General features: G+C 42.0%; 1 protein-coding gene across 1 annotated transcript in view; it reads left to right on the top strand.

Moving 5' to 3' along the window:
- CLIP1 (CAP-Gly domain containing linker protein 1) overlaps positions 1–25,136 on the top strand; it is a 122,770-nt gene that overhangs the window by 61,191 nt on the left and 36,443 nt on the right. The window contains 11 exon segments of the mRNA XM_067700999.1: positions 1,536–1,596; positions 10,032–10,976; positions 12,533–12,649; positions 15,010–15,067; positions 15,591–15,674; positions 16,583–16,739; positions 18,610–18,775; positions 18,874–19,089; positions 21,553–21,975; positions 21,977–23,821; positions 24,984–25,100. Coding sequence (XP_067557100.1) covers positions 1,536–1,596; positions 10,032–10,976; positions 12,533–12,649; positions 15,010–15,067; positions 15,591–15,674; positions 16,583–16,739; positions 18,610–18,775; positions 18,874–19,089; positions 21,553–21,975; positions 21,977–23,821; positions 24,984–25,100 — 4,189 coding nt within the window.

The following is a 25,136-nucleotide window of genomic DNA, read 5'->3' as shown; positions in this document are numbered from 1 at the left end:
GATCTCTGGGAAAAGTGTCTGCGTGGAAACGATTTGACTGTCTCTGGGCTATGGGACGTTGTTTGTCCTCGGTTGCACTTAATGCCATCTCCTGTCATTTCTGATCGCAGCGATGTAATGCAGGGCTCTTTAGGATGGTCACGAGCACTACTGTGCTGGGGGATACAGGGGGATAGTAACAGTGCCTTACTAGGGAAATGGCTGTCCCACTGGAGAGAGAAGCACTATACACAGGAAGTTCTCCTTGCATCCTAAAAATGGCTACGAGTGAACGAGACATAGTGACAGGCCCTTATGAAGGCCAAGGCATCTGTACCACTTGCTTCGGTTTTTTTTTTTTTTTTGCGGTACGCGGGCCTCTCACTGCTGTGGCCTCTCCCGTCGTGGAGCACAGGCTCCGGACGCGCAGGCTCAGCGGCCATGGCTCACGGGCCCAGCCGCTCCGCGGCATGTGGGATCTTCCCGGACCGGGGCACGAACCCACGTCCCCTGCATCGGCAGGTGGACTCTCAACCGCTGCACCACCAGGGAAGCCCCGCTTCTGTTTTTAAACCGGCTGTTGCTCTGCTGACTTCTGGGCAGTAGAAGTGCCCCCCAGCTCTCCAGTAAGCTTGAGGGCTTTAACCTATGATTGTATTTCTGACTTAACCAAGTAGAATTTTTTTATTCTTAATTTTGTTAGAAATGCTAGTGAATTTGAAAGATTTTTTTTTTTTTTTTTTGCATGTAGATTTGTCCTCCTTTTCTTCTCTTACATCCAATTTTGTAAAGATTCACAATGTGGGTGTTACCCAGATTTTGTAGATCTTCCTAGTATCCTATTTCATTGACTTTGTGATGGCATTAATTGAAACCCACGTGCCATATCAGAGATTTTTAAATGTGAAAAAGAAATGTGCATTTTAGAAGCAGAGAAATAGGATCCTTGATTGCCTCTCTCCCAAATTATTCACAGCCTTATTCTCCCACTCTTGGAACAGGTACTCGTGTTGTCCTGGGGATCTCTGCATGGGTAGCATCTCTGCTAACCTCGCGCTAGAATGCCTGATGTGGGGTGGTATAGAGAGAGATTTGTTTTCTGTACCATTTTCCCCTATGTTGTGTTATTGGAAAGTAGAAATTATAGACTTCCATTCTCAAACCGGTTTCTGTGGTAATCAAACCTTTTCCTTTCAGGCTGATCTTGTCTTTTTTTGTTTTTTTTTCTTTTTTCTGGGAGGAGGGGGTGGAGGAGGAGAAGAGATCTTGCCTTGATTAGATCCATTTCTGGCGGCTGTGACCTGGGGAACCAGTTGCTTTTTCTCATCTCTACCTCATCCCTTCTGGAATCCATACCTGGATAAAACTTTAGAGTTTCCCTATAAACTAGAGGCTTAAAGATGCATTTCTTTATTTTCTGTGTCTCTAAGGCATTTCTTTCCATCATCATCTGCTACATTCATCAGGACATTGATTATATATATATAATTTTGGGATAAGGCAGAGGTGTTTCTTAGTTACTTTCTTACGTGTTTTGTTTTGATTTTATTCCACAGGAAGGTTGAGGACCTTCAGTTCCGGGTTGAAGAAGAATCAATTACTAAGGGCGATCTTGAGGTAAAACCCCACCAGCTCTCTAAAGCCTTTATGGGTACAGTATTCAGAAATACGGATGAAATCGTTGTGGTCAGAACAGGCAGCAGAGGGGGGCGGCAGGAACCCCGGCCTCTGGCCTGTGGGCTGTGGCTGCCCTCGAGCCTGTCACTGTGCCGTCCCAACTCCAGTGGCCGAGTAAAATTTTTACTACCCTTTTCTCATGCTTCAGAATTCAAAACCTTGAATTGGAGTTAATCAAGTCATAAATCTGGCAGTGTGTCCTATGTGAGACTCTACACCTTCCTCCAATGATCAGAAATGGCATTTTAAAGAACATTTTTTATTTCATCATGATAGTTCAGAACAATCTCAGCTTTGCTTTTCAGTTGAGCAGGATAAATCCTTTATAACCCTATAGACAATAAATGTATGTTCTAGTAATTGATTTTTTTTTTTTTTTTTTTTTTCCTGTACGCGGGCCTCTCACTGTTGTGGCCTCTCCCATTGCGGAGCACAGGCTCCGGACGCGCAGGCTCAGCAGCCATGGCTCACGAGCGCAGCCGCTCCGCGGCATGTGGGATCTTCCCGGCCCGGGGCACGAACCCGTGTCCCCTGCATCGGCAGGTGGACTCTCAACCACTGCGCCACCAGGGAAGCCCTGATTTTTTTTTTTCTAGTCATTACCAGAAAAAGAACAATTTTATTTCAACTTCTTTATTCCATGGCGTATTTTAAATTCACAGAGATTTTCCTTTAGCATCAAGTTTCTCTCTCTTAACAGTCATTCGTATTAGTTTTTTAATAAGACACCAGAATTAAATGGTTCTGATGCTTTTCAAACCACTGCTAGATGTATGACAAATATAAAGTTAAAAATTTTCAAATTTGCAGATTTTTGGTACTTTAAGCTGTAATATTTTAGTAGAAGTTTCACTTGTCTGTGCAGTTCTCAGAATACACATTTTTGCTACTGTTGCAATTTTAGTCTCTTGATTGCCCACACCATGCTTCAATTTCAAGAGCCCTTCCAAATAAGACTGATTTCTTTGGGAATAAATGTATCTTTACAGTCAATGAAGAATAAGGGAAACGTATTCTGAGTTCTAGCTTTATAAGGCCCAGAATTTATTGGATTATTAGTAATTTGATGGGTATCTTCCTCCCTCATTTCATGTAGAGTCGCAGTCCTTTAGCTGACTTTTGTGTTGTTCTCATCCATTTAAAAACACCCCAAAATCTCATTAGAAGTTTCATATCATCATCTAATTCATGTCAAATACAGCCTATGATGTTTTGAGGAGGGGCAGTTAAAATATTTACATCAGCACTAGGCTAGGATAGTCTGTCTGGTAAACTTGTAATTAATCAGTTATTTTGAAACCCTAACACATATTGAAACTTTAGTTGAATCTCTCTTTTGTTGTTAATTATCTTATTTTTTTACTGATAGCAAAAGAGCCAGATTTCTGAAGATCCTGAGAATGTAAGAGGGCACTTAACTGTGTGGATATTTCCCTTGTTAACACAGATCGATTACAGATTAAAATGCTTATTGATATACTCAAATACTAACTGCATAATCTGATCTTGAGACATTGTCCTTAATATTTCTGTGCATGTGGGCTTTCAAAGCAGTTACATTTGAATCCTGAAGAAATTGTATGTAATGACTAAGTTCTGTAAACCCATTTGTTTAACACACAGGCACACGTTTCTTTAAAGAATTTCGGCAAAAAGAAAGAAAAGAATTTTGTATGGGGCCCGGCCTTCTTCCCTTAATTCATAATGCCTTCTGGTTTTAATAGAATTATTACAAAATAGAAGATACCTGACTGAAACATAAAACATATTAGATGAAGTTGTTACAGAAATTTTGGGGGAAAGTTTCCCCAAGTTTAATTTATTCCCATAAAAATAAAGGAATGGAGTCCCAGACTGATTGCCTTTTGTGTGAGCTCCCACTGCTGGCCAATGGCTGCCAGTGCAGCTGACGAGAAATTCAAACTTCAGTTTGTTGGGGCCGTGTTTTCCCTAGTTTGAGGCTAGAGGCAGGCATTCTTCAGTGAAGACGTTGTGTATTTTAAATTTATTATTCTTGAAGAGAGATTTTTCTAGTAGCAGTGCCACTAGGCACGGAGGTGTATTTTTTTTCCTTCCTCCCTCTGTTTAGGATCAAACACCCAATTCCGATCGTACCAGAGTGGCCTCAAAAGCATGGCTTCTCGGCGTACCCTGCCAGCTGAGATGCCAGTTGAAAAAAACCTAAAAACTTCTTCCTTTGAGGTACCACCACAAGAGAACAAGATTAAAACAGAATTTTTCTTCCCACCACCTCCCGGCAGCTGAACTAGACAACTCGAGACTGAACTTTTTAAAAAGCCTCCGTTCTGAAGGTCTCCTTTTTGTGAAAGCTCCTTCAGTGATCTGGGTCTCTTCTCTGCTTCCAAAACAGGCTCCTGCTACCTCCGGAGCCAGTCTGCATGGGACTCCCTCCCGCCTCTCCTGTGCGCTTCTCGCGGAGCCTTGGCTTTCTCTCTCAATCCCCTGCCCCAGGGCTCTCCTCTTGGGATACTCTGTCCTATTCTAAGAAAGGAATAATTTTAATGGGAGGGTTGTCCTGTTCAGCATAACGTTTTTACCACATACCGTGGAAGGGAAGCGGATCACTAGCTTCCTTGCTGGTAGTTGACCAAGTACAGCTGTGGAGCCCAGATCATTCGTGTGCACTCTCACCAGTCAGGAGGCACCTGGAGGATCTCGGAATGGGGAGAAGATCACATTCAGTGGGTATTTGCTTTTTATCTGGAAGTAGTGACCTTTCACCCAGAGGACACTGAACTCAGTGTCAAGGGAAGAAAGGTTCTGTTGCCTTTGGTTTCTTCCTGTTAATTTTGGATTTCTGTTCTTGAGGCTGTGACCCCAACTGTGTAGATCTGGATTAGATTCTTTTCTTGTAAAAGCAGGTAACTTGAACAACCTCTGTCTAAGGTACATATGGACGAAGGGGACTACCCAGACAATTAGGTTTTGAATTTTATTTCATTATTTTTCTTGAATGTAAAGAGCTGAAGCAGGTGAAGAATTTTTACAAAAAAAAAATTTATTTACTTTTTAAATATTCTATGATGGTTTTTTTATACCTGGTTCACAAGCAAACTGACCTCTTGAATGCACTGAATCCCCAGAGTACCACTGGAGTGAGCAAAGATGTTTATAATGTAAAACATTCCACCTTAAGCTTTGCACTCCTTTCTGTCAGTTTAGAGTTTGTTGTCATTTCCTTGTTGCCCTTAATTGTCCAGACTGATAGATCCTACGGGTTGGAACCACAAAATAACTAGAAGCTGCTGGGAGCAGCTCTGTCAACAGGTTTTATCAGTTGATTATGTTGATAACCTCTTGGATGGGAGAGGTGAGCGGGGAAAGACGTTCAGACTGATCTAGGTTATTTCAAATTGATTAAGATTCTGATGCACTTAAGCCTGTTAGAAAGAGGTCGCCCTCTGGCTCCTCCATCAGCTTCCATGTAAGTAAGTGATGATGGGCAGTCTGAGGTTTGGAAACATGTGAAGACCTTACCGGCTCCTTTTGCATGGAGTTGAAACTCATGCCTTTCTGTTGAGTCACTGTTTCTTACCTCTGAACTGAGAAGAATGAGTTGTCTTAGGATCAAGATTATGAGCCCCTTACCAGTTGCAGTTCAACTTTGCTCCTGCTTTGAACCTTAGGGATGGAGGCCCTCAAGCACAATTATTACTGAATTTTCTCTTTTAAATCTGATCCCCACCCCCCACCCCCCGCTTTGTTTTCTGGCAACAGTCTTTGGAAAGTCCACCCTTGGAAGGAAATGAGAGCTTTAGTGACTCCTCACCTGTTATATACGGGAATGTTGCTGAGAATCTCAGACCCTTCTCACTCATCTCAGCAAAAGGCCACTGGTGTGATTTCCTTAGCTCTAGGTCCTAGATTTCCTTCGTTAGGTTTAATACTTGACCCTTGCTCACGTCAAATTGTACGCCAAAGTGCAAAGATCTGCTCTAGGGACTAACTGAACACTTAGAGACTTATGACGTTATCTTTTCCATATTTGGGTGATAGTGATCATTTTGACGGTCAATTCACTTTTTAAGTCACGAGTCAGTTACATACACATTAATGTCAAGTAGCTGTTGTGGGGAGGAGGGAAAATGATAGATTAGGGGAATATTAACTATTCTAATTTGTGCTGATAAACTTCACTTATCAATATAACATATTTGGCTGCATGCATCTGACACCTTTCACCTTGCCTCATGTGTTTTCCATTTTTTCTTTCTCAGTAGACTAGCCCATGTCCCCTGCCCACCTCATCCTCTTGTCCATAGTGTTCATCCTCACCCCCAGCCTCTTCATCTCGGTCCACCCTCATCCCTCCTCCATCACCCTTTCTGTTCATCCTCCGGCGGAAGGTACTGCCGGCTCAGCCTGCATGCCGCGCCCTCTCCTCCTGTGCTGGCATGTCACGGTGGCACTGTTGTGTTTCTTCCTCTTCCTTTTTACTGACAGACGCAGACCAAACTGGAGCATGCCCGCATTAAGGAGCTTGAACAGAGCCTGCTCTTTGAAAAGACCAAAGCTGACAAACTCCAGAGGGAGTTAGAAGACACTAGGGTAATGGTTTTCACTATTTAATGAAGCAGACCCATGTTTGCGAACGGTGGACGCCGCGGGTGACGGGCCCTGCAGTTGGCCTAAGCCTTGACCCAGTGGTTCGACTTGAGTTTGGCCTTGGCACCGCCCAGGTGCTCGTGAGTGTAGGTTGATGGGTGGGCACAGGTGTTTTATGTGGAACCTTTGGTCCAAGGTGAAGATTCATTCCTTTGGTTAACTCAACCAAGATCAAGATCCGAAACTCAGCGACTGTGTAGACTGCGTGGACGTCCACAGATGCATTTGAGGTTCTTTGTATTAATCCCGGGAAATACCTTTCTCCAGTTTGCACCAGCAGTCAGTGGTCCTCTTGTTCTCATATTCCTAGTGGGTTTTCTAAATAATTTTTTGTTGTTTCACTTTAGCTCTCTTTTCCTGCCTTCTTCCCTGGCCTCTTAGGCAAAGGGAATTGAAACGTTGGCTCTTTTTTAATGAGAGTTAGGGACTTTCACCCCAGCTATCTTTTTTTCTTCGCACCTGATCTCTTTGAATTTCTGTTACCCAGTAGGTTAGAATCTCAGTGGTCAGGAGGAAAAAGTGTGTTGGGAACAGAATGTCTTCTTACGACCCCCAGCTCACTGCGTTTGGCTCTCGGAGCCAGTGCCTTAGTCATGTTCTCACTTACTTATGTATTTAAGCACCCATATAGTGCTTACTTTATGCCAGGCACTATTCCAAGCACTTTACAAGTATTAACTTATTCAGTCTTACCACAACCCCAGGGGAGAGGTAGTAGTATTGTCCCCATTTTACAGGTGAGGAAACCGAGGCACGGAGAGGTTAAATAATATGTCCAAGGTCACACAGCTGATAGAGATAGGGGGGCCAGGATTTCTATTTGGGCCATTTGACCCCAGAGTCTGTGCTCTTAACCACTACAGGATGGAGTCTGTCTATTATGGAAGTAGTTTTGTGGTAAAAGATGTAAGAGCTAATCTGAGTCACATATAAGAAAACACGTATGTATTATATACCTCTTAAATCACGAATTTGACTGTTAACAGCTAAATCAGACAGATCCTTAATTTTAACATTTCAGAAATGATTCTGTCTCTGATCAAATTTGGTATCCTGATTTTTTTTCCTTTTGAATTATTAGTATTTGTAGAAATTTCTCTTCTTGAGAAATCATTGATCTAAAAAATCTAGAAAATCGAGTAATATTTCTTCCTCTAAGTCACGAGTTTTTAGTTTTTAAGAGAAAGAAAATGTTCTCAGTCGGCCTCAAAACTAACGATATCGTCTGTGTATTTGGTAAGAAAAAAAAAATCCTGGTAGTTTGGTGCCGTTTCTTTGTTACCCGAGAGCCAAAGACTTGATCTGGGAAATACAAGGGACTCATAGTAAGACTGAGCTCCCGTGGTGTGGCTGGCTATTGAAGTAAGGATGTATTTTTTTACTTCTGAACAAATCTCCGTTACAGCTTTGTCAGCAAACAGTGTTGATTTGTTTTTGTTTTTGTTTTGTTTTCTGTGGAAAAGAAGGCATCCATTGACAGCATGGTTTATTTAAGTATTTCAGATTCAAGCAAGCTGTCATCTTCCTATAACAAGCCTTGTCTCCTGTTGATCCTCGTTCTTGGTTTGCCAAGTGTGAAACTAACCACTGACCCATCTAAGTTTCCCATCACCTACATTCCCTTTTGGGAAGTGCTTCAGAATTCCTCTAAGCCAGTAAGCCCAGTTTATAAACAGTGTGCTTGGCGCTGTAGAAACATTAGCAAGAATAAGAAATGATACCTGACTTTTATGGTGGGAAAGGCAGACACATAGATAGTTTTGCCTGAGGGCAGATTTTGGGAAATAAAATTAAAAAATGGAACTGCTGTGAAAATGCTGCATAACCACACTATTATTTTCCCTTATTTTTTACTTGGTATTTCCTCAGTTTGACGGTTTTGTTGTGACTGATTAAGAATTAGTGCCCTGTTGGATTAAATTTATTTACGTTATGGACCTTGTAGCAATGGGGTTTAATAATGCACCTTATCTGTGGATTCCCCACCTCCCCACTTCCCCCCCAGAAAAAAAGTATGTAAATGAATTAACATCTTGGAAGCACCTATAGCCCTGAAACAACAATTATAGCCAGCTCTGAAATACTTAATGATTTGATCATGCAGTTTTGGAGCCCCAAGTGCTTTATTTTCTTGTTCTTCGTGGACACTTCAGTCCTTATCCATCTCACAGCCTGTAGGTGGACAGAGGGGCTGAAGAAAAAACATACCCATTACCTTCTGTCCCGATAAAGGCAGTGAGGGAGGAGAGCCTTCACTCCGGAGGACTTTTGATCCATGAAATTTGGGATTCACTGATGTCTTTAAATCATTCAAGTTCCCTTCTATTTCCCAGGTTAGTCCAATAATTAGTTTTTATGCCCAAAGCTACCATTTCCCACATATTTTGTGTACTAAACTTACTGCGTAACAGCAGAGGGAAATAACTTCCTAAGAACAAAAGGACGCAGGTTAGGAAAGTGTTTTTCCTCGTCCTGGGGGTATGAGTTTAAATAGCAGCGTATTCCCGGGTTCTGTCCCAGAGCTCAGGTAGAATCAGCACACGTGGGAGGAACTGGACCTGCACTGTAGACACACGTCCCAGGCAACTCACACGCACACTAAGGTCGGAGAACCACTGGGTTAGGGGAGCGAGACATGTACGTCAAGATGGTGAAGGAATTACAAAATCTAAAAGCGGGGAGGGACTCTGTATAAGATTCTTAGGTATCATTGCAGGTAAGTAATCATTCTTTCTTTGTCCTTTTTAAAAAAGGTTAGTAAATTAGTTCTTTATCCACTTGAGGCTTTTATTCTACAGTTGTCGTGGTATTCACTGAAACATTTCATAGATATTTTTACACCTTTAACACCAGTGCTATCCAACAGAATTATGACATGAGCCACATATATATAATTAAAAATTTTCTGGTACCCACATTAACATACTTTTTTAATACGTAAAAAGGAGCAGGTGAAATTAATTTAGTCATATATTTTATTTATTTAAACCAATTTATCCAAACTACTATCACTTCATCATGTAATCAGTATAAGAAATTATTGGGAATTCCCTGGCGGTCCAGTGGTTAGGACTCTGCACTCTCACTGCTAAGGGCCCAGGTTTGATCCCTGGTCAGGAAACTAAAATCCCATAAGGCACGTGGTGTGGCCAAAAAAAAACAAAAAGAAAGAGAGAAAGAAATTATTTACAAGATGTGTTCTGTTTTTCCCGAGTCTTCATTATTTGATGTATATTTGATACTTGGAGCCACGTTTCAAGTGCGAGTAGCCATGTGTGGTTAACGGCTGCTGTACGGGACAGCACGCTTCCGTAAAGTCACTTCCATCAGATAGACAAACGTTTATACACCTTGGTTGAAGTAGGCAACATAAGGATTCTTCTTCCAAAAGGCAGATGTAGGGGAACCTTGAAAGGTACTGTTTCTATTAACTTACTACAGTTAGTGGGTACTTTCCTGATTAAGGTTCTTTAAAGGGAAAAGAAATATTTTGGGGGTGAGTCAAACTCAATATCAATTTTATTTTCCTTTAGCATCTCAAAATGGTGAAAAGTTTGCCAAAGACTCTAAATTTGATTTGGGGCTCCCGGAACTGGGCTTAAGCCATTATCACAACTAGATTCACACATAGAAATTCTTGGTGGCTTGACTGCTCCCTGAGCTGGGGTAGTTACTGAAGATCTTCAAGGTTAAAGAAAATCATCAGTGATTTGTTATTTAAATGATCTCTCTCTCTCTGCTGATACTAGGTGGCCACAGTGTCAGAAAAGTCCCGCATAATGGAACTAGAAAAAGACCTAGCGTTCAGAATACAGGAAGTAGCTGAGCTGCGAAGGAGGCTGGAGTCCAGTAAGCCTGCTGGGGATGTTGACATGTCACTCTCCCTTTTACAAGAGATAAGCGCTTTGCAAGAAAAGTTAGAAGCCACCCATACTGACCATCAGAAAGAAATCACTTCTCTGAAGGAGCATTTTGGAGCCCGGGAAGAAACGCATCAGAAGGAGATAAAGGCTCTTCAGGCCACCACAGAGAAGCTTTCCAAAGAGAACGAGTCATTGAAAAGCAAGCTTGATCACGCCAACAAGGAGAATTCGGACGTGATAGCTCTGTGGAAATCCAAGCTGGAGACTGCCATCGCATCCCACCAGCAGGCGATGGAGGGGCTGAAGGTGTCCTTCAGCAAGGGGGTCGGCGCAGAGACGGCAGAATTTGCCGAGCTAAAAACGCAAATAGAGAAAATGAGACTAGATTACCAGCGCGAAATAGAAAATTTGCAGAATAAACAAGACTTGGAAAGGTCTGCTCACACTAAAGAGCTCGAAGCCCTAAGGGCTAAACTGATGAAAGTCATTAAAGAGAAAGAGAACAGTCTGGAAGCCGTCAAGTCGAAGCTGGACAAAGCGGAAGACCAGCATCTGGTAGAAATGGAGGACACCTTAAACAAATTGCAGGACGCTGAGCTAAAGGTAAAGGAGCTAGAGGTACTACAAGCCAAATGCAATGAACAAACCGAGGTTATTGATAATTTTACATCACAGCTCAAGGCTGCCGAAGAAAAGCTCTTGGATCTTGATGCTCTTCAGAAAGCCAGTTCCGAAGGTAAATCGGAAATCGGGAACCTTAGACAGCAGCTTGAGGCAGCTGAGAAACAGATTAAAAATTTAGAGCTCGAAAAGAATGCTGAAAGTGGCAAGGTTTGTATCAACATCCTCCATCTTTTTCTTTTCCATTTCTTGTTCTTATTTTGCATTGTATCTTATTTTTCAGTTGAGGTAGTTCACCCTCCAGATTCTTGACTTAGTTAAAACTGGTGCTGACGAATTTCCCAGTTGAGTGTAGTATCTTCTGAGTATTTTGAGTATGGTTTCATCCGAGGAGATTAGAGAAAATAATGGCTCAACTATGTGGCTTGATCCTGGTTTCCTAGTATCTGATTACTTTAACTCTGGGCTTGCTGTGATCTCCTGTTTAAGCTTGGTTCCAGTCTGTAAACTTTTTAAAATAGAGAACTCCCCAAAAATGATGGCATTGAGGTGAATGAATTGAAAGAATAAGATAGAAACTTGTAAGATCCTCTCCTCCTTTCCCACCTACATGACTGCCTTGTCCGTAAGGTTACATGTAAAACAGAATGTGAACTCCGAGAGCACTTGACTCGTGCGAATTAACATGCTATGATAAATGACGTTCACGGCAAAATGAAGGTGAAGAGCCTGGAGCCCTTTGCGTTGCTACTTATGTCTCATTGGAGTTTTTTCTGTGTTGCAATGAGAACGTGATCTAGTCCCTGGTTTTTTGAGGAAAGACTGGACAAGTGTGCTTTTGATCAAGGCATAGGAAATGATGTGAGACATTGGCTGGCTATCTTTCTTACTAACTAGCCTTGCTAAATGTCATCTTCATGTTTAAGGATTGTTCAAGGAAGGAGCCCTTTTTCCCAGTCCTCCTGACACTAGTGGAGGTGCTGGTATTGATGCTGAATGTTCTGAGCTTTTTGCGGGAGAAGCTGCTTTATTGGCAAAGAAGGAAGGGTTGTGATGGTTAAATGGGGAGAGGTGAAGACAGACAAACGGCAAAAATTGCTAAGTAACATTAGTTGAAGATGACAGTCATAGGAGATTTTTCTCAGATCTCCTCACTTGGTTCTGAAAAACCAATCAAAACACAAAAATTAAATTAATATGGGATATGCAGCTAATGTGTTGGTCTACTTTTTTTACATTAAGATTTAATGAAAGCCAATTTCTGACGACAATTTTTGTGTAGTACATTTTTAAAATTTTATTTTTTATTTTAAATGTTGAAATACTTTAAGCGTGTACAAAAATACAAAAAATGAAACACAGTCCACATGAATCCACCATTCCTGTCTTAAGGTTTTCCAAAGTCCAGAAGATGAAATTGCTCAACTGTCTCATTTAGAAAGTAAGCATCTGTACTTTCTGCTTTAGAGCATGCTGACAGTCCAAATTCAGGTATAGAAAAATACTCTTTTGATTATTTAAAATTAGCCATTGGACAATCTTATCTAGAACTGATTGTATGAAAAGTCATTGGCTTCTTAGAATTAAAGACAAAAAAACAAAAAAACACCAAAACGACTTTTTACCCATGCCTTTATTCCTTTCAGTTTTGTTTGGTTATGTTTGTATCTCATACATTTTTTTATATTTGTTTTATGTTTTCTTTCTCATTCTTTTTTGTTTCCTTTTGTTCACTGGTTTCTGTACCATGTAACTCTGTATGGTAGGCTAGTAACATCACCAAAGAGCTGCAGGGAAAAGAGCTAATGCTTAATAAACTTCAGGAAAACCTGAGTGAAGTCAGTCAAGTCAAAGAGGCTTTGGAAAAAGAACTTCAGATTTTGGTAAGTACCTGTTGGGAATCTGAATCTCAGGGTCTCTGGCCATTCAAAAATTGTTCCTGTTTAAAAAACAAAAACTTCTATAAAGAAAGACGTATTGCACCTATTTCCTTTCTCTTGCAAAGTATTGATTGGTTGATGAATAACTTGAGAGGAACTGGATCAAACCCAAACTAGCAATAAAGGTAAGTATTACTTTTTTTTTTTTTTAATCTGTCCTTTGCCTTTGGTAATGCATTGCTTTGGCACGTTATTGACTACTTAGTTTCACCAAACACAGGAACCTTCCAAGTTATATACCCAGCACATTAGGTTTCATATATAGTGAGGTCTTGCCCTATGCCTTGTCCTACCTGCCCGGTGACAGCAAGCCAGCAAGCTCTCCTGGACCATCGGCACCCTCTGTTAGCAAGGCAGGGTGCTGTCTAATTAACAAGTTCACAGAATTCCCTCTTACATCTCAGTTTATTCCTCCTCAGGAAATTACTTTTCCTTTCATATATATCCTCTTTGCTTAATCCCAGGTTGTAGGACATTTTTTGTCTTTTTCTCAACTGTTCTCCCTTCTGCCTTGCCTCCTACATCAAAAACACAAGCTTAGTCAAGGCTGATGACCACGGGCAGGTGCCGGTGATGCCCACATGTCATGGGAAAGGAGAGGCGTAGGCTCATGGAGAAAACTTGATAAGAGAAACATTAGCTATGAAGGGTCAGTTGTCTTGGGCCTTACATGCACCTTCCTGTTCTCCACGTTTTACACTTCTCTGCTAATACCAGTGGTGAATAAAACTGTTTGATTTTTGGACTTCCCTGCTGGTCCAGTAGTTGAGACTCCGTGCTTCTAATTTGGGGACATGGGTTTGATCCCTGGTTGTGGAGCTAGGATCCCACATGACACACGGCCAAAAATAGTGTTTGATTTTTTTTCTTATTTAAATGCCAATATTACATATTTCTACTTTTTAAAATGTTAACTATATAGCCGCACTCTTCATTATGGTAGCTACTGTCTATATATATGGCTCTATAAATTTAAATTAATTAAAATTAAATAAAAAAAAATTAAATAAAATATAAAATTCAGTTCCTCAGTTGCACTAGCCACGTTTTAAATGCTTAGAGGCCCCACGTGGCTGGTGGCTGCCAATTGAACAGCACAGTTTCATCGTAGAGAGTTTTATCAGACAGTTATGATACAGCATATTTCAGCTACATATTGAGAAAAGTTGACCTGGAAATTACCATTTTTCACTATGGTGTCCTTTAAGAAAATGTGTTTTGAGTTTCATGTCGTTTCTCTGCCCTCCTCCCCAAACTTTCAGGATGCCTTACTTTTTTTTTCTAAGTTAGAGTATTCCTCTACGTCCTCTGAAAACATGCCGCCTGAGGTCTGGCTTTGGGAGTAACACAGGTGGACAGCTTGTGGGCTTTGATGGACTTGTGGCTTGTGAGCCCATTTTTAAACTAAAATATTAATTAATTAGAAAGACTCATTTAAAAATTCACTTGGTGTATCTACCTCAAAGTTCGTCGCAGGAAAATCAGGAGAGTGGTTTTATCGTGCCCCCCTGTCATGTTTAGAAAAGATAGTGAGTGAGCGATGGACTTTTTGGTTTAAGGTAGTTGACACAGATCCGGTTTTAAGATACTAGGTTCTGACTATTCTTAGATGTAAAACATTTCAGAACTCAGACCCACAGACATAGACAACAAACTATGGTTACCAAAGGGGAAAGGCTGGGGGGAGGGATAAATTAGGAGTTTGGGATTAACGTGTACACACTGCTATGTACAAAATAGATAACCAACAGGGGCCTACTGTGTAGCACAGGGAACTATACTCAATATTTTGTAATAACTTATTAGGGAAAAGAAGCTGAAAAAATATATATGTATAACTGAATTACTTTGCTGTACACCTGAAACTAACTCAACGTTGTAAACCAATTATACTTCAATGAAAAAAAGAAATATTAAAAAACAAATTTCGGAACTCTGTTCACTGTCTCAGGCAGATTTCTGAAGAGAGGTTCTGCTACTTGAGGGCAGCAACATGAAAAAAAAGCATACATGTGGCACCACATGTGTATCCACACATGCATATACTGACATAAGTGTGCACATCCACACGTGTACAGACATACGTGCACACCCACGCATGCAGCACACATGCAAACCTCACTCGTGTGTACACGTGCACAGTATGCATATGGTTGTAATTGATGCCTACATGTTTTAAGCGTAAGTTAGCTTTAATGAAACAAAGCTAGCAACAAAAAATAGATAATGTTGTAGTCATAGAAACTTTTTATTTTTGTAATCTGAAATCTTTCTATTCTGAATGTCCACTTCTTTTTCTTTAGAAAGAAAATTTTGCTGATGCTTCAGAGCAGGCAGTCTCTGTTCAGAGAAGTATGCAAGGTATGTCTTAGCAGAACATGAGCAGCTCACTTGTTCTCAAGCTGGAGCTGGCCTTGGGTGCATAACAATAGATGCTGCCTGTAGCCTGATTTCACCACCCTGGAAGTTCCTGCAGCGCACAGTAATACTGGGTTCCCTTGGCTTCCTGAGGCCTCAAGCTCCCATTCTTTCTTCTTTTTGACTTAAAGCTTGTTCCGTATTAAAATGTAGGTGTACTTGGGAAAAGTATTGTCTTACTTAAGCTTCAGTCATCGATAGCTCTGTTGAGTTTTAAGTGGAAGGAGGGTGCCTGGAAAAGGGATGCCCGGTGCCTGCCAAATCTACAGATTTGGGGAGACAAGAAAGAGTTGCTTGCTTGTTTCTTTAGGTTCGTTATTCAGTGGTTTGATTTGTAATGGGACTCTTGAGTATTCCCGTGATCCCACATCGCAAGCTTTTGATTCGATTTGGTTTTGAGACAGTCAGGCTTTAGATGGCTTATTAACTATGAAATGTATTAAACTTTTAACTTCATCCCAAATAGAAACTGTAAATAAATTACACCAAAAAGAGGAACAGTTTAATATGCTGTCTTCTGAATTGGAGAAGTTGAGAGAAAATTTAACAGGTAAGAAGACGTCTCTACACGTTAAATGTAGTAGGCTTCCTAAGATTTGAGATAATTTTAGTGTGTTGTCACAGCATATCTACTATTCAGGCATAAATTCTTCACTCGTGTTATATTGTGATAAAATACTTGTTTGAGGTCTGTAAACCTTAGCGAATTCTCTCTGCCTCATTTTCAAACGAGTCAGAATCCACCCCATCTCACTACTCCCCCTGCTATCCTTGATCCGAGTCAACCAGCATCTTTAATCGAAGCTGTAGTAACAGCTGGTCACCTGGGCTGCCTGCTTCTGCTCTTGACCCCTGCAGTCTGTTCTCAGCCCAGCAGCCAGGGGGATCCCTTCAACATCAAGTCAGATCAGGTCGCTTCTCTGCTCGGAAAGGCCCAGTGGCTCGCGTCTCGCTCACATTAAAAGCTGTGGCCCTTACTGTCATCAGGTCCTCTTATCTCTGCTCTCCTCCTGTACTATTCTTCCCCTTGTTCCTTCCACTGCAACCATATTGGCCTCCTTGGTGATACTTGATTGTCAAGCATGTTCCTGCCCTGGGGCCTTTGCACTTGCTTTCCCCTCTGCCTGCATTCCTCTTCCCTCACTTCCCTCAGGGTTTTACGTAAATGTCACCATCTCAGAGAGGCTCTGTCTAAGGTTTTAACCTCCCGACTCCTTCCTGACTCCTTTCTCCGCTTGTATTTTTTTCCCTCTTGGCACTTAACACTATCTATTGTACCATTTATTCTCTTTATTTATCTTGTTTATTGTCTGTCTTCTTTGCTAGAATGTAATTTTCATGAGGGCAGGGATCGCTCTATGCAAATATTCCCAGAGCAAGGCTTGGCATACAGGGTGTAGTTAATACATTTTTGTTGATTATAACACAACAGTGCTATTTTTTTCTATATATATTCAGATATGGAGGCAAAATTCAGAGAGAGAGACGAAAGGGAAGAGCAGTTGATAAAGGCGAAGGAAAAGCTGGAAAACGACATTGCAGTAATAATGAAAATGTCAGGAGACAGTTCTTCTCAGCTGACAAAAATGAATGGTGAATTACGTCTGAAAGAAAGGTACGTATGAGTATTAATAAGAGCGCCTGCTTTGGGTTAGGCCCTCGAGCAAGGTCTGGGTGGGAGGGGAGCCTAAATCTTCAGGACTGTTAGGTTTTAAAGTTGCCTGAATCTCATTCTTTCTCTGTTATCGCAGTGTATCGCAGACTTTCTGGTGACTTGTAAAGAAAAGGTAGTAGTTTACCAACGGCAATAACATCTTTTACAGGCAGTTAAAAATATTTTTAACCTATTTCAGTGTAATGATAGATAACACGTGTGAAGGGCTGACCACGTGTCACACACTATGCTGACAGCTTTGTGTAGAGTATATTTTCTGGTTCTCCTAATAATCCTCTCAGGTGAGTGTATTATTGTTCCTATTTTGTTTTTTTAATTTATTTTTACTTATTTATTTTTGGCTGCGTTGGATCTTCGTTGCGGTGGGCGGGCTTCTCACTGCGGTGGCCTCTCGTTGTGGAGCACGGGCTCTAGGCGTGCAGGCTTCAGTAGTTGTGGCACACAGGCTCAGTAGCTGTGGCACACAGGCTCAGTAGCTGTGTCGCATGGGCTTAGTTGCTCTGCGGCATGTGGGATCTTCCCGGACCAGGGCTGGACCCCGTGTCCCCTGCATTGACAGGAGGATTCTTAACCACTGAGTCACCAGGGAAGCCCCTATTGTTCCTATTTTAAAGAAAAGGAAATTGAGGCTTAATGAGGTTAAGTAACTTTCCTGAGGTTTCAGATCTAGGTGGTCTGGTCCCAGAGCCCTTGCTGCTCTTCATCTCTACACCCTGCTTCCTCAGCGCTAAAGCTTCTGTTATCGTAATCTCTCTTCTCGTCTTTATCCTGAGGCTCTCGTTGCTTTGATTTCTTTTTTCTTTTAATGGCTGCCATATAAAAATCAAATGTTTATTTTATAAGGCAAAAACTTTTAGAGGACATATTAGCCCCGGTAGACTTCTGATTCTGAAAGCATTAATACTTGGCAGAGGGCTTCCCTGGTGGCGCAGTGGTTGAGAGTCCGCCTGCCGATGCAGGGGACACAGGTTCGTGCGCCGGTTTGGGAAGATCCCACATGCCGCGGAGCGGCTGGGCCCGTGAGCCATGGCCGCTGAGCCTGCGCATCCGGAGCCTGTGCTCCGCAACGGGAGAGGCCACAACAGTGAGAGGTCCGTGTACCGCAAAAAAAAAAAAAAAAAATACTTGGCAGAGTTAGTTTACGTCCAGCCGTGCACTCACGCATGGCCCAGTCTTGGTGGGTGATGGGCAGATGGGCCTTGGTTGGCCGACTGTGGCAGTCCTGCTGTGAGGTGGGCACAGCTGCCCAGGCGGTTGTGGCACAGAGCCTTGGAGAAGTTCCATTTCTATCGCTGCTTATCCAGAGGCACCGTCCAAGTTTCCTTCCTGTTCTCTGGTCCATGAGCCAGCCTTTTCTCCAGGTTGATGGCCCTCTTACATCTTTGTGGGACCACGTGGTTCTCTTTGAGCTAGAACATCACATTACTGTTATTTTCGTATCTTCTGTTCTCAAGCGACCCCAAAATGAGTCTTTGATTATCTAGTCTGCTAAAATTTGGAAACCTCGAAATACTTACCTCCTCTAATGTGCTTACTTTTCACTCATTTTTCCTTATTGATCTTCTGACATAAAATAATAAATGTTCACAGTTAGAGGAGTAGTTACTCTAAGGTATTTGTAACCATCACAATTGTTAAAATTATTCTTCAGGACAAGTCAGTTTTTGTTTTTTGCTTATTTCAGATGTTATTAATTGCTCATAACATTTATAATCATTAAGACAATTATTATTAATATTTTAAAGTACAACTCTAGAATTTAAAGTACTCTTTTGAAAAATCTGACGCCTTGTATTGAAACTTGTTCTAGAAATGTAGAAGAATTACAGCTAAAACTCACCAAGGCTAATGAAAATGCAAGTCTTCTGCAGAAAAGTATTGGGGAAGTAACTCTCAAAGCTGAACAGAGCCAGCAAGAAGCAGCTAAAAAGCATGAGGAAGAAAAGAAAGAACTGCTGACAAAATTGTCAGACCTGGTAAGGAGAGAATCAGTGGGACTGTGGGCTGGCAGGGGAGGTTGAGGGGCAGAATGGACATGACCAAATGACTCACTCCTGACTCGGGGTGTCTGCAGGAAAAGAAGATGCAAATGAGCCACAACGAGTGTCAAGAGCTGAAAGCCAGGTATGAAGAAGCCAGTTCTGAGACCCAGGCCAAGCATGAAGAAGTTCTGCAGAACCTCCAGAAGATGCTGTTGGACGCAGGGGAGCGGCTGAAGGCCGCACAAAAGGAGAACAGCGACTTGCTGCAGGAGACGGAGGAGCTGAGAAGGCAAGCCGACAAAGCCAGAGTACGTGGTGGGGAGAATCCTGTTGTCGAATTACGGTTTGCTTGCGTTCCGCGTCAGGGCTGCAAGGGGGCTTGGAAAGCAGCAGCACGTGGGATGTGTTCAGTGGCCGTTACCAGTGTCGGCCCTCAGGGTGCGTGGCAGGAGGGCGAATTACATTTCCTGTATCTTCAAGTGCTTTATACCAGCCGCTCTTCCTTCTCAGGGAGGGTGATGGCTACAGGTCTTTCCCCCGAATGTACTGTGTGGCCACCACCCCCTGCGCTGCTTGCTCCCCAGCTGTCACGAAGAGTCTGCTGCTGCCTGACCTCTGTCTGCCTGCCTGTAGTAGACTCTTTGTTGCGGGAAGGCATGTTCCTCTAATCTTGGCCATCTTGCTGCCACCTTGAACGAGGGTTAGGAGAGACATCTTGCAGAAAAGCAAGAGGCAGAGGCCACATGAGGCAGGTGGGCAGGGAATGGAGCCTGCTTGGAGGAACAGAGCTCTTAGAGGATAGAGTAGAAAGGAGAGCTCTAGAGAGGGCTCTCGCATGTCCCCAGGAAGGCACTACGAGCTCATTAACAAGGAAGCTGGATTTAAGGGCTGTAAGAAAACATCCTACTGCTAAGTAGAGTAGAACTTGATACACTGAATTTCATTTTATGGTGTCAGGATCGTATCAGTGTCCCAATATGTTTTTTTGACTCTGGTAACGTAATGAAGTTCAACCCTCCTACTCCCATCTAAATTGCTCAAAGAAAAGCAAATACTTGTCTTTAATTGTTTTAATGTGTCAGAGAAATGTTTATTTTTATATATATATATATATATATACACATACATATATATGAGTTTAGTAGGAAGAAAATAGAAAAGAGCATACATAGGACTTGAAACAGAGCCCATTTAAAACTTATAAATTGTGTAGCATGGCATGTAATATATGTCATGTATAAGATGCCTAAATTTTCTTTCTTCTACATGCTGTCCATCAAAGCTTTCTCTTTTCCCTGTGATGTGTCTCCAGGTTTATGAACCATTTAACAACTGGATATAATTTCCAGAGTTTTTGTCTTCGTGGTTCCCTTTATCTGGACAGACTCTAGTTTTTTAGTGTTTCCCTTAAAATGTTGCAGCCTGACCAAACCACAGCATTCTAGTGGTTTGTGTAAGGGCTCATTAATTTTGTTTGTTGTTGTTGTTGTTTTTATAAGGATCATTTGGTTAAAATGCTGGGATCGTTCCCCCTCCCAAGTTGTCTGGATATCCGATTTCTGTGAATCTCAATGTTGTCAACAGCAGGGGCTCAACAGACTCTTTTGAGAATCTGATGAAACCTTAAGATATTTTCCCCAGGAAAGCTGATATATACACTCAACAAGTTTTAGATGAAATCTCAGGAGATTCATGGAGACCACAATGCTCCCATGTTCCCTAGTTTAAGAGCCAATGAACTATAGCTGTGCCGTCCAGTACAGTAGCCACTAGCTACATGTGGCCATTTAAATCTAAATTAGTTCAAGTTATAAATTCATCCTCTCAGTCGCAAGCACCGCACGTGTGGTTAGTGGCTACCACAATGGACAGCGCAGATAAAGTCCATTTGTATCATTGCAGAAAGTTCTGGACAGCACTGGTAGAGACATTGTGGTCAATTTACTTTATAAACCAATACACTTTTTTTTTTTTTTTTTTTTTTTTGGTACACGGGCCTCTCACTGTTGTGGCTTCGGAGCACAGGCTCCGGACGCGCAGGCTCAGCGGCCATGGCTCACGGGCCCAGCCGCTCCACGGCATGTGGGATCTTCCCGGACTGGGGCATGAACCCGTGTCCCCTGCATCAGCAGGCGGACTCTCAACCACTGCGCCACCAGGGAAGCCCCCCAATACGCTTTTTTAAAGCCCATTTATTTGGTCACCAAAGACTAGCAAATTAGTCTGTATTTTTACTAAGTTATATGTAATATTGAAGCTAAATCAGTCTCAGGCCAGGTCCTTTAGTAAGTAAGGTTCTGCATTTAGTTTGAAAAGCAACAGTTTATAATACCTTGCCCTTCCTCCTCTTTTTTGGTTAAAGTATACTCACTTTTTGTAGTTCTTTGGATTGTGTTTTAAAAAATTCTATGAATCCCTTCTACAATAGAAACAATTGGATAATTGGAATGGCAGGAAAGAATTTCATGCCCTGACGTCAAAGTCAAACTACTGTTTGTATCTTCTAGGTGTCTATCAGGAACACTTCAGAAGTTTTTTCAAAGAGAAACCAGTAGATACATCAGCACTTTGCGAAGCTAAACTTGCTTTGCGTTATCCTTTTATGGGCTCTGTTCATCGAGTTTCTTCCCCCTGTCATCCAGATAGTTTCTATGACAGTTATTGTAAAATGTTTTAACTTTTATGGTTTAGGTTACATTAAGTTATTCGGGCTTGCATTTGTCTGCTTGATTTCATTTTGTTTCCATTCTTTCCGTCTTTTGTTTCTGTAGTCGCTAACTTACTTATTAACATCAGCCAAAAAAGAAATTGAACTAATGTCAGAAGAGCTGAGGGGTCTGAAATCAGAGAAGCAGCTTCTTGCACAGGAGGGAAATGCCTTAAAGTTAGAAAAAGGTTCACTTTTGTCAAAGCTTGTAGAGGTGGAGGCCAAACTAACTTTACTTCAGGAAGACCAACAGAAGCTATGGTCAGTAAACGAAACTCTTAATTTAGCAAAGGAGAGAGTCTTAGAGGAAAAGCAAGATGCTGAAAAGCTTTATCAGCAGGAACAGCTCAATAAAGCAGCTTTGGCTGTTGAGAGAGAGAAATTACTTAAAGAAATCAATAACGCACAGGAAGAAGTCTTGAAGATGAATATGGAAAATGAGTCTTTGCAGGCTTCCAAAGCAAGCTTGCAGGCACTCACAGCGGAACCTCCAGTTCAGCCAAGGTATTCTGATGGCTGAGTCTAAGAAGAATCTGGAAGAAAAAGGTCACCTGGAGGATCATATCAAGAAGCTTGTAACTGAAAACCTTGCGTTGGCTAAAGATAAAGATGAAATTATTCAGAAGCTTCAGAACGTCTATGAGGAGCTACTGAAAGATCAGAAAAGCTTGGTGCAGGAGATGGAAAATCTCACAACTGAGAAAAAGTCAGCTTTGGAGAAACAGTCAGGTCTTGATAACATGTGCATAGCCTTAAAGGTCGAAAGAGACCATTTCCTCCAAAACAGCAAAGATCTGCAGTTTGAGAAGGACATGCTGCTTCAAGATCAGGAAAAGCTGAATGCCAGCCTGGAGGCTGCCCTCCAGGTCAAACATCTGCTCAGCACGGAAGCCAGTGGGCTCCGCGCGCAGCTGCAGGAGGCCAGCAAAGCTCTGAGGGAGGCCGAGCTGGAGACTCTGCAACTTCAGGCCACAAACACAAGCCTTACCAAGCTGCTGGAAGAAATTAAGACCAGTCGGGAGATCACAGACTCCGAGTGCATCCAGCTTCTGCATGGAAAAGAAACCTTGGCCTCGTCTGAGAGAAGGCTCTTGGCCAAAAAAGAAGAACCTGTAAATGAAAATAGGCTCATCACTGAAAAACTCAACAAATGCTCAGAAGAGGCTGCCCACATCGAGATGAACCTGAACGAGAAGATCACTTACCTAACTTCTGAGAAGGAGATGGTTTGTCAGAAAATCACTAAGCTCAAAAAGCAGCAGGATCGTCTCTTGAAAGAAAAATCTGTACTGGAAACGCAAAATACAGATTTACTTGCAGAAAGAGAGAATTCCGTCAAAGCCATAGAAGACCTGAAAAAGAAATACGATCAAGAGTCTGCAAACAGAAGAATCATTGTGCACGAGAAGATGAAACTGCTCCGTAATCTTGATGCTCTGAAGAAAGAGCTTCAAGAGAGAAAAAACGAAAACCAAGAACTCGCAGCCACCAAGTGTGATCTCGCTTTGATGCTGAAAGAGGCTCAAAATGCCAAAAAGACTCTAGAAAAAGAACACGCTAGCATACTGCAAGCAAAGGAGAGTCTGAACGCTGAACTCAAGGCTTGCTGTTCCGAAAAGAACATCTTGCTGAAGGATGGGTTGAACCTGCAAGAAGAGTGTCAGAAGTTAAATGAGAAGATCCACATGATGCAGCAGTCCCTAATCCTGGAGAAAGAAACCAGGACCCAGGACAAAGAGTCATCCTTGTATGAAAACAACAGACTCCACGGGAGAGTGGCGCTCCTGGAGCAGGAGGTGGAGGCTCTGAGAGTGCGCACCAAGGAGCTCCAGTCCGAGAACTCTGTGCTAATCCAAGACAAGACCAACTCAGAGCAGAAAGTGGTGGAGATTGTTAAGGAGAAGGAACTCTTGAGTGCAGAGACGGCTCAACTGGCCACCAACATAGAGACTCTGAAGAGCGATTTTGCTGCCTTATCCAAATCCAAGCTGGAACTGCAGGAGCTGCACAGCTACCTCACCAAGATGCTGGATGACCTGCGGCTGAACCACGAGGTGACCCTGGCCGAGCGGGCCAGGGTGATGCAGGACAACAAGAACCTCCTGGCTGAGAAAAGAGAGATGATGCTGAAAAAGGACGAGCTCCTGAAGGAGAAGGAGAAGCTGGCCGAAAGCTACTTCATCCTTCAGAAAGAGATCAGCCAGTTGGCCAAAACCAACAGCCATATCTCAGTCAACCTCCTAGAATCTCAAAATGAAAACCGTATTTTGAGGAAAGACAAGAGCAAGCTCGCTCTTAAAATTAGAGAGCTCGAGACTCTGCAGTCCTTTACGGTAAACTGGGAGGTTCAAGTGTTGAGCACCTGGCCTAACCCTGTGCACTAACCCTGCAGTGGCTGAGGGATTTGTCTTCATTTCTGCAGAAGGAAACCCACCCCATTTAATCACTGGCTTAGATATCTCAAGCTCTTTGTCACCACCTGAAAGGGCAACTCTTTACTAAATGTCTAATTGCAGTTGTCCCTCTCCATTAGAAAAAATTCCAAACTGTGAATAAAAAGAATAGTTTTTTTTAATGTAGGGAGAACTTTTTGTGGAAAAGGCAACCGTGGTTCTTAAAGGCTTAAGAACAATAGTAAAATGGGCACATGTTAAAACAAAGTATCTTCTATGTGACTTTTAATTGTTTCATTGTGTCTATTCCTTCCGAATTGGAAGATTCCAGGGAAACCTCCACAGTTGGTAACAGGGAAGGTATAAAGGCAGAATTCCCATAAACTTTATTAGACCACATGAAATTGTAAGCAAGTGCCTAAAAAGATTTTAATTCACTTAGGTGATTTTCTTCAGTATCTTATCAGCTAAGGCTTTGTTTCCATATGCATGTTATCTTTTTTATTCACAGCCATGCTTATGTTCATTACCTACAGCTTCTCATCGACTTTGTCATTCAGTGCTTCTCATTAAACACTTGAGCCTTACACTGTAATTGCCCAAATAATTTTTATTTTTGAGAAGTTCCCAACCTAAATTCCAAGTGATCTCAAAAGCCCCAAATTTGAGATAGCAAGAATAGTATTTTAAATTTTTAACAATAAATATGATGAAGAGAAAAATTCGGCCACATAAGGATGTTACTCTTTATTATTGCTAAGCATTTCTCTCCAACATGAGTCAGAATAGTGAGCACTGTTGTTAGTGGAACTTGGAACTTAGAAAATGTAGGTTTAGAGGGGTCTGAAAATACACAAATTGCATATTACAGTTGGCCTGTTGAAAACATGGCACAAAAAGGGTCTATAACTTTGTTCTGCTTCAGAGTAAAGACCTTTGATGTCTTGGTCTGTCTGCTTCGGCATGGGATCAGTGACTGGCTCACCGTCTCTGTGTGATTCCCTTCACCACACAGACCCTGAGCCCTATGGCCTGAGTGTTAGTCACCTCCCCAGGTTGGTGAGGGGTGCCCTCATTTCTCACAGTGCTTTCTCATATTTAGGCTGCTCAAACAGCAGAAGATGCCATGCAGATAATGGAACAGATGACCAAAGAGAAGACGGAAACTCTGGCCTCCTTGGAGGATTCCAAGCAAACAAATGAAAAACTGCAGAACGAAGTAATCAGATTTAAATGGCTTTTTGTACAAAGGACA

This window comes from Pseudorca crassidens, chromosome 12 (assembly GCF_039906515.1).
Source record: "Pseudorca crassidens isolate mPseCra1 chromosome 12, mPseCra1.hap1, whole genome shotgun sequence".
NCBI classification, from domain to species: domain Eukaryota; kingdom Metazoa; phylum Chordata; class Mammalia; order Artiodactyla; family Delphinidae; genus Pseudorca; species Pseudorca crassidens.
The sequence above is the reverse complement of the archived record's forward strand: the minus strand, read 5'-3'. Positions and strand labels throughout refer to the sequence as shown.